Genomic DNA, 13,665 nt, shown 5'->3' on the forward strand with positions numbered 1-13,665 from the left:
CAATTTTACAAGGCTACAAGTGACATATTGTGCACATACACTTTCAAAAGACTACGATCAGCATAACATGCATATAAAATTAAACACTGCTACATTTTTTTCTTGTAAGGAATCAAAAGGGCTTGCCCAAATCCATCTATTCTAAGACCATTCCCCAAAACTGTATTTTTAGGTGCAGCACTACTCCGTCATCTTTACAGCATGTATCAAACCTCACGCACCCCACATTGTACCTACCACGTAAGTCATTTTACAAACACTCTTTTTAAGCCTGCACTTCAAAAAGGTGCACAGGATCTAGACACAAACAGGAGTGTTTCCTGCCTATGGTATTAACTATGTCATTTCTACAATACAATAAGTTTACACGATTAGGATTGAAGACAATACAAGTAGTAAACTGTTCTAAAATGCAATAATTATTATCCAATTGGAAAGAAAGTATAGAGTTTGGGTTAGGCAATATTCAACTTCTTGTGTTCAGGTGGTATGGATGAGTGTCTAATGTATCAGGGATACCTGGCTGTTCACCAGCGAAGTTTCAGAGGAGCTAGAGGACGGAGAGGCCCTGGACTTTACTTTTGTCCTGTCTCCCCATTTTACGCTGGGGGGTACTCTGGTCTACCGCCCTCCTGGCCAATCTGGAGCTTTTCTGAAAGATGACGCCATTGCCTTGCGGGCTCTCCGCTCCTCTAAGTTCTTACTTTTGGGTGACTTTAACATCCACCTGGATATCCCTGAGGCTCCAGGGCCTTTATGGATTTGTGCAATCTATCTCAGCTGACTCAGTAGATTAAGCTAACCACACATAAAGGTGGCCATTTGATTGATCTGATTTGCTCTAATTTTGATCTTTCTGTCACGGAGCCCTCTCCAGTTACCTGGTCTGATCATTTTCTGATCAGGTTCTCTTGGGTCATAGAAAAGCCTTTTTCTTCTTCATCCCTGCCATAATGGCTTGTCATCCCGGAAGATCGATATCCGGGCTCTGTCTGAAGCCTTATTGTGGGTCGGCCCGGCGCCCGCCCCCAAACTTGAAGAGGCGGTAGACAGCTTCTCCTCTTGGATTAGCCGGGGGATTGGTTCTATCTCTAAACCTGTCCTGAGCAGACGATTGCGCCTTACTCCTTCCAAACCCTGGTTCACGGATTCCCTTAAAGGTCTTAAGCTGGGGTGCAAGAAACTGGAACTGCGTTGGCGGCATGGTTATTGCCCCTTGGCTAAGGTGGCTCCCCGTTCAGCCCAGAGGGATTATTATGTAGCCATTAGGAAAGCTAAGAGCGACTTCTATGCTGAGCGGATTGCCAAGGCCAATAATAATAGAACATTTTTTTTTCCATTGTTCGTAGTTTTCTGTCTCCCTGTGCCGAACAAACGATCCTCCCAGTCTCATCACAATGGTGTGAGGAGCTATCCTCTTTCTTTATTGATAAGATTAAAAGGATTCAGGACAGCCTTGGTGCGGAGCCTCGGAATCTTCCTTTGCTGCTGCTTTCTTGCCCTAGAGGGTCTACCCCTTCATTTACACAGTTTCTTCCCGCTGCTGGGACTCTCTCTTCAGACCGCCATCGTCCCTCGGCAATGGAAACAGGCCAAACTTCTGCCCTCCTTAAAAAACCTTCGGCAGACCCTTCTTTACCCACCAACTATCATCCTATTTCCCTTTTACCGGCCTTCCGGCAACTGGAGACCTTTGTTGAGGCCTCAGGTGCTCTTCATCCTGCACAATCTGGGTTTAGGGGCTACTACAGCCCTGAGACAGCGCTGGTTGAGATGACAGAGGCGATTAGGGAGTGCTTGGACGCAGGTGGCAGAGCGGCCCTGATTTTATTGGACTTCTCTGCCGCCTTCATATGGTGCCCCACCAGCAACTTCTCGCCCGGCTGTCTTCCATTGGTATTTCTGGCCCAGCATGGGACTGGATAACGTCTTTTTTGGAAGACAGCACCCAGCAGGTCTGGATGCCGCCTTTTAAGTCATTGATCAGGAAATTAGCTACTGGGGTTCCGCAGGGCTCCACACTGAGCCCTCTGCTATTCAATATTTATCTGACCCCCTGATCTTCCTAGCTGAGGAACTGAGTGCTGGAGAACCGGGCCTTATGGGCAGGGCACGCCTTAAATCCCCGGATTCACCTGCCTTGTCGAACAGAGACACGAGACACTCCGTTGGGCGTGGAAGCCAGGTTTATTAGCTGCAGCTAAGCACAGTTATCCTAGAAGTTACACACAAGGTGGGTTCTGAGGAGACTGCCACTTCAATCCGTGGTGCACAATCTTTTATAGGAACATATTTACAACATTTACTCCTTACGCATATAAAACGGACCAATGAGAAAAGTTGGAAAACAAGCTGTCAGGTGTCTCAAATACGCCCCTTTCTCAGACCTCGTGTGTTACCCCTCCCAACAAATTAATCAGTGCTAGGACCAACAATCTCATTTACAGGTGGCAGGACGTATTTGTGTGCCTCAAAGGATAGTTGTGTAACAAGAGAGCACAAGGAGAGAATAGGGAAGGCCAGTCGGATAAGATAATGTAAGGCAAGAATAGGGGAAGGCAGATAGTCAGTCGAGACGGGGATCAATCTACCCAGACATGGATTAACGAACTTGACCAGACCCTGACATCAGTTTCGTAAACAAGGGCAAAGGAGTTACTCTTTAACTGGAGAGGCACGTAGCAGCTGAGAGAAGCAAAAACACTTCGTTCGCCGTGCTGCCTGAGTGGGGGCAACACAAAATGGCGACGAAACACAAAATGGCAGCTAAATATGGGACGAAGTCAGAAATTGAAGAACCTCAGACCCTCCTTTTGCCATTACTCAGGCAAAACACCAGGGACTCAAGTCAGTCTGAGTCGATGTCAATGGCCATGAGGTCATCGAGCTGTTGCTGTAGCATCATTCTAATATTCTCTGTCTTCTGTGACACAGGCTTTGGGACACACATGGTGGCACAAAGACCACAGATGGCAGGTCCACATTGTACATAGAGACAACAGGAAAAAATGATGGCTAAAACCATTCCAAGGAACGTTAGTATCTTCCATCCCCAAGTGGACAGTAGTCCCCAAAACCATCCCATTACAGACCAATCTCCCGTGTCTTGATGTATAGACTCAGAAATGATATGTAACTTAGAAATGGCTTGGTAAACTGTAGGGGCATTATCAGGAATGTAAATACAGCAACTAGACCCGATCAATTTACAGACTCCTCCACGATCTGCAAGGATAATGTCTAAAACTATCCGATTTTGCAAAGTCATAAGGCAGTCGGCCTGAAGTTCAGCTGTCAGATTACTCAAGGCTCCAGAAGTTACATTTATGGTAGCCTCAACAACACAAACCAGTTGTCTGACATCTCTGCTATTAGCCATTGGGCCCCAGAAAGGAAGTAACCCTTTAATAAAGTCACCTCCTTCTTGTCCTGCTGTGTCTTTCGAGTCAATAACTCCCCTGCCATATCTCTTCCTATAATGACCTGAAGGGGCAGTATATGTTGGGGGAAGCAGAAAAGCCACATAACAAGTTCCTGAAAAGTAGGTAGGAAGCCACGTATAGGCTCTGTCATGGCAGATAAAATAGGTGCCATGTGATGGTACTAACGGTGAGGAGATCTGAGGTGTATAAACATAAGTATGGGAACAGACACTCTTTTCCTGCTGATTTTTGACATTCTGGCCATTAATTTGCAGACAGAAATTACCTCGATGAGGTACAGTCCAAATTGGTGGCATTAATTTGCAGACAGAAATTACCTCGATGAGGCACAGTCCAAATTGGTGGGGATCTCCCTCGTCTAGCCTTGTCTGTAAGGCTAGTAACGTTTTTTTTTTTTCCATATTTTTATTGAGAGTTCAAATATAGCAATACAATACAACTGAAATCCAATTAACACAGTACGAGGAAGAAAAATACTGAAAAACATTCATACAAATTATCGTTTTAACATTTAAGTTATAAAGTGCAAGGTTGTGTAGGAGCAGACAATTAGTAAACTGGTTCGAATAACCAAAAGATTTTGTTTAGAATTGAAAGAATACATAGCATAGATATATAATAAATGTTTTCACATTTAATATACCAAAGCTAAGTTCTAAAGTGCAGCGTGCGGAGGTAGAACCGTCGTAATGGACTAATAAATATTTTCAATAAAGCATAAATCAGGTTAAGTAATAACAGGAGAAATCTAAACATCGAACACACTCCAATATTTATCATATTTTTTGAGAGCCCCTGATCTAAGGGCATATTTTTTCTCCCTACCCTGGATTCGCTGTAATTTTACCTTCCATGTCTGGAAGGATGGGACAGAATCTGTTCTCCAGGACTGTAATATAAGGGATTTAGCTATTAGAGAAGCTATAAAAAGGGGCTCATCATATTGGGTGTGGAAAGGAAAACAGCCTATGAGGGGAATTAGGTCGTTGAATATAATATTTGTTTTAAGGACGATTGAAAGATATTTTTCTATTTCCTTCCATAAAACCTGGATTTTTGGACACTCCCAGATAATGTGTTTCCAAGTGCCTTTTTCATCACATCGAAAGCATTTGTCGGCTACGAGGGGGAAGATATCATGTAAAAAGGACGGGGTTCTATATATTAACCATTTATTGTAGAATTGCATACGTTTAAAGTTTGCTCCTCGAAAGATGGTTTTATTAAATTTGTTTATTTTGTCCCAGACCTGTTGATTGATTATAATATCTTCCCTTTTTTTCCATCATTCAATTATCTTGCTATAAAAGTCCTGGTCCTTACTTTCTATTAATATTTTAATCCAGATACTCATTTTCTTTTGTGTTTTATTATTAAGGGTAGTGGAGATATTTTGTTTGTGGGATACATTTCCTATATTGAGTTCCCTAAGTTTTGGACTTATCGTGATAAATGACCAGTTCAGAATTGTGTGCGAGTGAATTAACTGGCTGTAAATTTCATCCCAAGATTTCCACCTATTTCCCAGTAGGAAGTCTTCAATTTTTTCAAAACCATTTTGCTTCCAGAGAGTTATTATATTTTTGTCCATACAACCTGCTTCTCCCAGGCTAAAATTCATTAAATTCGTCTTATTACTTACATTGGGTAAATCATAAAATTTTAAGAACTGAGTTTTGACCTTAAAAATCCACTGCAAAGTTTTATATCGTACTTTTTTTGGGTCTTTCGTGGTTCTAACCGGATCATAGATTTTTAATTCCAACAACATCCTTTTCATAAAAAAATTGTCTGTCTCATGGCAATCTAGAGAAAAAAAAAACCTATGACTGTAATGTGTAAAAGACGCAAAATAATATTCTTTAATATTTGGGAGGGACAACCCTCCTTGTGTGGAGGATAAATATAAGGTGCTCAGTGCAAGTCTAGGGGATTTTTTTGCCCATAGGAAAGAGGAAATCAGAGCTTCTATTTTTTTAAAATATGAGGCCTGGATTGCGCAGGGAATCGCACTAAAGAGGAAATTAAAAAGGGGTAATACCGACATTCGAATTAGCGATGCCCGCCCTATAAGAGACAGGGGTAGTAGATTCCAACGATCTAAAAGTGAGCCCACCTTTTTTAATAAAGGTAGAAAATTTAGGAAGTAAAGATCGTCTAAGCTATCCGATATAAATATACCAAGATATCTCTTTGGACCCGTGTTGTATATCTGCCTGAATTCAGGAGCTAAAGTGTCTGTAGTGCAGTTAAGTAGGATAATTTCTGTTTTGTTTACATTAATTTTATAACCCCCTAGCTTTTGAAAGTCAGAGAAGATTTTTAGAATCTTCAATTGACTTGAGGGTTTAGAGTCTAAAAAAAGGGCAATATCATCCGCATATAGTTTTATATTTGTCATTCCTAAAATTGGGGCGGTGACAGCTTTGATATTCCTAACGGCGATCGCTAGAGGTTCAATAAAAAGTGCGAATAAAATTGGGGACAAGGGGCAGCCTTGTCGTGTGCCTCTAGTGACCTCACAGGACCCAATGTTGGTATTATTGATGATAATTTGTGCCCTAGAATTCGTGTACAAGTGTCGTAAAAGAGAGATAAAAGCATTCGGGAAATTAAAACTATGTAAAACTGCAAACAGACAATCCCAGGAGACTAGATCGAAGGCTTTCTCCGCATCTAAAAACCAAATTTGAGCCTTCACCTTGTTGGTTTTAAAATAGTCTAGCGCCTCCAGTAAAAATGTAGTATTGGAATGGAGATGCCTGCCTGCAATAAAACCGCACTGATCATAAGCTATTAGTGATCCTACTAGTTTATTTAATCGGTTTGCTAAAAGTTTAGTAAAAAGTTTATAATCTGTGTTCAGGAGGCTAATCGGTCGGTAAGAATTTATATTTTCCTTGTCCTTTCCCTTTTTTAAAATACTGACCACCACCGCTGTGTGAAAAGAGTCTGGTGGGGGACCTCCTTGAAGTAAATTATTAATTAATTCCAAGAATTCTTTACGCAATATTCCCCCAAATTTTTTAAAGAATTCAATGGGAAGACCATCCTCACCATTGGCTTTGCCATTGGGGAAAGACTCTATCGCTTCATCTAGTTCTGATAATGTGAAATCCTGAGTAAGATAGTTCTTGCCCTCAGCATCCATTTTAGGTATTTCCAATGGCTGAAGAAAATCTGTGATAGATTCAGGTGTGGTCCCCGCAGATGCTTGATATATCCCAGCGTGCGGAGGTAGAACCGTCGTAATGGACTAATAAATATTTTCAATAAAGCATAAATCAGGTTAAGTAATAACAGGAGAAATCTAAACATCGAACACACTCCAATATTTATCATATTTTTTGAGAGCCCCTGATCTAAGGGCATATTTTTTCTCCCTACCCTGGATTCGCTGTAATTTTACCTTCCATGTCTGGAAGGATGGGACAGAATCTGTTCTCCAGGACTGTAATATAAGGGATTTAGCTATTAGAGAAGCTATAAAAAGGGGCTCATCATATTGGGTGTGGAAAGGAAAACAGCCTATGAGGGGAATTAGGTCGTTGAATATAATATTTGTTTTAAGGACGATTGAAAGATATTTTTCTATTTCCTTCCATAAAACCTGGATTTTTGGACACTCCCAGATAATGTGTTTCCAAGTGCCTTTTTCATCACATCGAAAGCATTTGTCGGCTACGAGGGGGAAGATATCATGTAAAAAGGACGGGGTTCTATATATTAACCATTTATTGTAGAATTGCATACGTTTAAAGTTTGCTCCTCGAAAGATGGTTTTATTAAATTTGTTTATTTTGTCCCAGACCTGTTGATTGATTATAATATCTTCCCTTTTTTTCCATCATTCAATTATCTTGCTATAAAAGTCCTGGTCCTTACTTTCTATTAATATTTTAATCCAGATACTCATTTTCTTTTGTGTTTTATTATTAAGGGTAGTGGAGATATTTTGTTTGTGGGATACATTTCCTATATTGAGTTCCCTAAGTTTTGGACTTATCGTGATAAATGACCAGTTCAGAATTGTGTGCGAGTGAATTAACTGGCTGTAAATTTCATCCCAAGATTTCCACCTATTTCCCAGTAGGAAGTCTTCAATTTTTTCAAAACCATTTTGCTTCCAGAGAGTTATTATATTTTTGTCCATACAACCTGCTTCTCCCAGGCTAAAATTCATTAAATTCGTCTTATTACTTACATTGGGTAAATCATAAAATTTTAAGAACTGAGTTTTGACCTTAAAAATCCACTGCAAAGTTTTATATCGTACTTTTTTTGGGTCTTTCGTGGTTCTAACCGGATCATAGATTTTTAATTCCAACAACATCCTTTTCATAAAAAAATTGTCTGTCTCATGGCAATCTAGAGAAAAAAAAAACCTATGACTGTAATGTGTAAAAGACGCAAAATAATATTCTTTAATATTTGGGAGGGACAACCCTCCTTGTGTGGAGGATAAATATAAGGTGCTCAGTGCAAGTCTAGGGGATTTTTTTGCCCATAGGAAAGAGGAAATCAGAGCTTCTATTTTTTTAAAATATGAGGCCTGGATTGCGCAGGGAATCGCACTAAAGAGGAAATTAAAAAGGGGTAATACCGACATTCGAATTAGCGATGCCCGCCCTATAAGAGACAGGGGTAGTAGATTCCAACGATCTAAAAGTGAGCCCACCTTTTTTAATAAAGGTAGAAAATTTAGGAAGTAAAGATCGTCTAAGCTATCCGATATAAATATACCAAGATATCTCTTTGGACCCGTGTTGTATATCTGCCTGAATTCAGGAGCTAAAGTGTCTGTAGTGCAATTAAGTAGGATAATTTCTGTTTTGTTTACATTAATTTTATAACCCCCTAGCTTTTGAAAGTCAGAGAAGATTTTTAGAATCTTCAATTGACTTGAGGGTTTAGAGTCTAAAAAAAGGCCAATATCATCCGCATATAGTTTTATATTTGTCATTCCTAAAATTGGGGCGGTGACAGCTTTGATATTCCTAACGGCGATCGCTAGAGGTTCAATAAAAAGTGCGAATAAAATTGGGGACAAGGGGCAGCCTTGTCGTGTGCCTCTAGTGACCTCACAGGACCCAATGTTGGTATTATTGATGATAATTTGTGCCCTAGAATTCGTGTACAAGTGTCGTAAAAGAGAGATAAAAGCATTCGGGAAATTAAAACTATGTAAAACTGCAAACAGACAATCCCAGGAGACTAGATCGAAGGCTTTCTCCGCATCTAAAAACCAAATTTGAGCCTTCACCTTGTTGGTTTTAAAATAGTCTAGCGCCTCCAGTAAAAATGTAGTATTGGAATGGAGATGCCTGCCTGCAATAAAACCGCACTGATCATAAGCTATTAGTGATCCTACTAGTTTATTTAATCGGTTTGCTAAAAGTTTAGTAAAAAGTTTATAATCTGTGTTCAGGAGGCTAATCGGTCGGTAAGAATTTATATTTTCCTTGTCCTTTCCCTTTTTTAAAATACTGACCACCATCGCTGTGTGAAAAGAGTTTGGTGGGGGACCTCCTTGAAGTAAATTATTAATTAATTCCAAGAATTCTTTACGCAATATTCCCCCAAATTTTTTAAAGAATTCAATGGGAAGACCATCCTCACCATTGGCTTTGCCATTGGGGAAAGACTCTATCGCTTCATCTAGTTCTGATAATGTGAAATCCTGAGTAAGATAGTTCTTGCCCTCAGCATCCATTTTAGGTATTTCCAATGGCTGAAGAAAATCTGTGATAGATTCAGGTGTGGTCCCCGCAGATGCTTGATATATCCCCTCGTAGTGTTTTAAAAACAGCTCGCCAATGGCAGTGGTGGTCTTAGCTTGATTTTTAGTGATGGGGTCAGTTAACTGATCTATTCTGTTACGAGTCTGCTTTTCTTTAGATTGCCAGGCCAGAAGCTTTCCTGTGTACTCACTCTCCTCATAGATTTTTTGTGCCTGAAAATTACTATTTGTCTCACCTAGTTCATAATACAATTCCTTCATCTTACGCTTCGCCTCGAGGAGATTGTGGCTGGAAATCTGGGATCTAACCCTATAATGCTCTTGGGTAGCCTGGGACAGTTCAGTTTGTAGTTTGATTTTCTCCTCCCGTTTTGCCTTAAGCTTGGGGATCTCTTTAGATGTGATTATTCCACGTAAAGTAGCTTTAAATGCATCCCAGATTATGTTTAAAGGGGCTGTACCTCTATTCTGTGAAAAAAATAGCTCGATCTTTTCATTAATATCAGTGCACCATTGTTGGTCAAGGAGGTTGAGTTTGTTAAAAAACCATCTATTTATAGATCTTGCTTCATAATTCCCCAGTTTGACCTCCATGCAAAGAGCCGCATGATCCGAAAAGGCATTGGGTAGGTAATCGTAATTATATAATTCTAGATCGTGGGAGGACAAAAAAAAATCCAGCCTTGACGCAGAATTATATTTTGCTGAATGGCATGTGTACTCACGCTTGGTGGGATTCAGATTACGCCAATGGTCAATAACGTCAAGATCTATCTTGCAGGCTAGTAACGTAACGAGTCACATTCCAACCATCGTATGCTCGTTTCTCATCACCGGGAATCTTACTAATCTCAGCGATTTTAGCCATAGTCACTATTCCCTTTATCAAAGCACTATGACTAAAGTCTGATCCACCAGCATACGGACTACCAGGAGGATATCGGAGTTGATTTTGGTATGCGTTAGAAAACATGGCCAAATAAGCCCAAGCGGAACCTTCATAGGAGAATGGAAGAACTAAATATGGCATCCCCCTTTCAGTGTTATGGGGCATGAGCCCACAGACCCAACAATCTGTGGTGTTGATTACCAATTGATGCTGATGCAATAACTGAATAAATGAATTATTGAAGTATTCTGTTCTCCTAATTTGCTCGTGTTCTGGGAGTGTATGAAACCGATGTGGGGAGGCAGTAGTAGGAAACGATAAAGAGACAGATGTTGGAACAGATGCTTGCTGCCTAATATAAACAACCCAGCTTACACAGGCTAATGAAATACATGAACATATTAAAATACATAAAATTACACCACATGGACTAACCATCAGTCCTTTACATTTTCTTTTTGTCTTTACAATATTATCATTATTTCCCACTTTAGTATCCATTACTCTAAAGCGTTGCTCACGGTAATCTTCCTAGATCACTTAGCTGTGGTTATTAGCCGTCCTATGACACTGCAAGTCCTGCAGACCTATGTCACTACTCAGGTCACAGCTTAAGACTCCTACCGTGACCCTGCAACTTGATGGATAGTGAAGAAGAAAATGTCTCTTAAAAAAAAAATTGTAATCAGAAAAAGAAAAATTCAATTGTCTTTCATTTATCGGGGTCTTAAATTGTACCGAGTCTTATTAGGGATCGATTGTTCCTTAAACAAAGTTTCTGGATTCGCTGTGTTCAACCGCAGATGTGTTGGTACAGCTTCTTGCAACACGTCGTCGTCTTCTTTCTCAGAGTTCGTTTGATCCAGGCGTGCACTACTGAAAGGTACAAATCGAGGAACTCTTTCGCCTTCACTGTCACCCATGCCCTTACGAACCCATTGATCAAAAGGTAAAGGCAAAGGTACCCTCTTACAGTGCACGCCGTGGACCCAGTTCTTCTTCCCAACAACTTTTACTGCTGTACGTGTTGTCAATAAAGCTTGCCGCGGCGGGCCCCAACGAGGTTCCAGATTCTTTTTCCGCTGAAAATGTTTCACGCAGACCCAGTCTCCAGGTTGGATAGAGTGACCTGGGTCTGCAGAGGCCTCCGGCAAAGCGTTTTGAACCTGTTGATGAAGAATACGTAATTTAGTAGTAAGGTCATGCAAGTAGTCAATCAACATTGGGTATGGGATGTCAGAATACTTTTTAGGTCGAGGGACTCCCCAGACATTAGCTGGGCGCCCAAAGACGACCTCATAAGGACTAAGCCCTAAACAAGAGTGCACAGTAGTTCTCGTGGATAAAAGTGCCAAAGGCAGAGCATCTGGCCAAGCAAGACCCGTGCTGGCCTGAATCTTCGCCAATTTAAGCTTGAGAGTGCCATTATAGCATTCTACCAAACCTGCTGACTGAGGGTGGTTTGCCGCATGGACTTTCTGCTTAATACCAAGACCAGTACACACTTTCTGCATGATCTGGCCTATGAATTCACTCCCATTGTCAGACCAGACAATGCGCGGCAAACCAAACCTCGGGAAAAACTCCTTCAAGAGAACTTTCGCAGTAGACAAAGCAGTATTGTCCTTTAGGGGGTAGGCCTCTATCCATCTGGAAAAGGCACACACCACCACCAGAACATACTTGAGGTTATTACAACGATCAATATGAATGTAATCGATTTGTAATACCTCAAAAAGATACGTAGGGGGAGCAAAATGACCTGCTGGAGTTGGGGTTTCCTTTCCTGGATTATGCTTTAAAACAAACAATGCAATGCAATGCTTCACCACATTTTCTGCACATTTAGGAATTCCTTCGTTCTGCCATACTGGAGCCGAAAGCTTGCATATGCCTTTTGAACTAATGTGGGCTGGACCATGCGCCATCGTAACTACAGGTAATACATAGGCGTCTGGTAACAACCAACGCTGATGTTCTGACAATTCCGTCCAACACCCAGTCGCGTCCAACATTCCCGTACTTTCTCTCCACTTGCTCAATTCCTTCTCAGTAGCTTCTAATTGAATCGTTTTCACACTTTCTATCGTGTCCTCACACATTCCTCTCTCTCTGACCCATCTTGAGGGCCTGCAACACACATGCGACTCGTAGCATCTCTTGCTGTCTCTTTCGCTGTCTCATCTGCAAAAGCATTCCCGCGACCCACATCATCAGTAATCTTCTTATGAGCGCTACACTTGATTATTGCTATTTGGGTAGGCAATGCAAGTGATTCGAGAAGGTCAGTTACCAACTGACCATGCTGTATCTTGGTCCCATGGGAAGTAAAGAATCCTCTTTCCTTCCACAAACGACCAAAGCTATGAGCCACACCAAATGCATATTGACTATCAGTATAAACATTCACTCTTTTTCCCTTAGCCAACACACATGCTCTCATTAAGGCAATTAGTTCAGCTGCTTGGGCTGAATTTTGTGCAATGCGTGCTGTCTCCACTATCGTATGCAAAGTGGTAACAGCATAAGCTACAGTCGTCTCACCATTTGGAAGCTTGAAACAGGACCCATCCACCCATAGGATCCCATCCGGGTCCACAAGTGGTGTGTCTTTTAGATCTATTCTGCCTTTCGTTGCCTCCTCTGTTCGGAGAAAACAATCATGCTGTTCTTGAATGCCTTTCTCATCCGGGATCGGCAACAATGTTGCTGGATTCAAAGTATTACACCGCTTGATATGTATATGGCTAGCTAAAAGCGTCAGCTCATATCCAGACAGGCGAGCACTCGTGAGGTGTTGTGTTTTTGTCCTATTCAAAATAGTATCTACTGCATGTGGTACCATAACAACAAGAGTGTTATCTAATACCAATCCAGCAGATTGGCGAATGGAAATCGCTGCCGCTGCTGTAGCTCTGAGACAACTAGGCAATGCCTTGGCTACTGGATCCAACAAAGCCGAAAAATAGGCACATGGAAGTTGTTTGTCTCCAAATTGTTGCGTTAAAACTGACAACGCACAACCTTCTCTTTCGTGAACGTAGAGTGTGAAAGACTTACTGTAATCTGGAGTGCCTAACACAGGAGCAGAACACAAGGCAGTACGTAAGTCAGAACAACTCTTTTGACATTCATCAGTCCAAGGGAGAGGTTGGGGTGTGTCTTTCAGGGTAAGTGCCAGCAGGGGTTTAGCTAACAATGAAAAATTCGGAATCCACTGTCTACAATAAGAGGTTATGCCCAAAAAGGCACGCACCTCTCTTTGTGTGGATGGCACAGACATTTGCGCAATTACTTGAATTTGTTCCGGGGTCAATCGTCTTCCCTCCTTCGACAAGAGATGACCTAAATAGGTAACCTCTTGGCGGCAATATTGCAACTTAGAAGTGGACACCTTATGAAGCAGGTCTGACAAATGCCGCAATAGTGAAACAGTGACATCCTTACAGACATCCTTCGAATCAGCAGCAACCAGCAAATCGTCAACGTACTGAATCAGAGTGGCACCTGATGGCAAAGCGAAAGCATCAAGCTGAGATTTCAAAGCCTTACTATAAATGGAGGGACTTTCACAATAGCCTTGAGGTGCACGT

General features: G+C 41.3%; 1 protein-coding gene across 4 annotated transcripts in view; it reads right to left on the reverse strand.

The window, feature by feature from the left end:
• LOC144829128 (tyrosyl-DNA phosphodiesterase 2-like) overlaps positions 1–13,665 on the reverse strand; it is a 239,853-nt gene that overhangs the window by 114,349 nt on the left and 111,839 nt on the right. For 2 of the 4 annotated variants that reach the window (XM_078687946.1, XM_078687945.1), the window contains exon 2: positions 10,508–11,238. The exons of the other annotated variants lie outside the window; for them this stretch is intronic. In XM_078687946.1, the coding sequence (XP_078544072.1) occupies positions 10,508–10,573 (66 nt within the window). In that variant the 5' untranslated portion in view covers positions 10,574–11,238. The remainder of the gene's footprint in view (positions 1–10,507; positions 11,239–13,665) is intronic. 4 annotated transcript variants of the gene reach the window in all.

This window comes from Lissotriton helveticus, chromosome 4_1 (genome assembly GCF_964261635.1).
Source record: "Lissotriton helveticus chromosome 4_1, aLisHel1.1, whole genome shotgun sequence".
Taxonomy (NCBI): domain Eukaryota; kingdom Metazoa; phylum Chordata; class Amphibia; order Caudata; family Salamandridae; genus Lissotriton; species Lissotriton helveticus.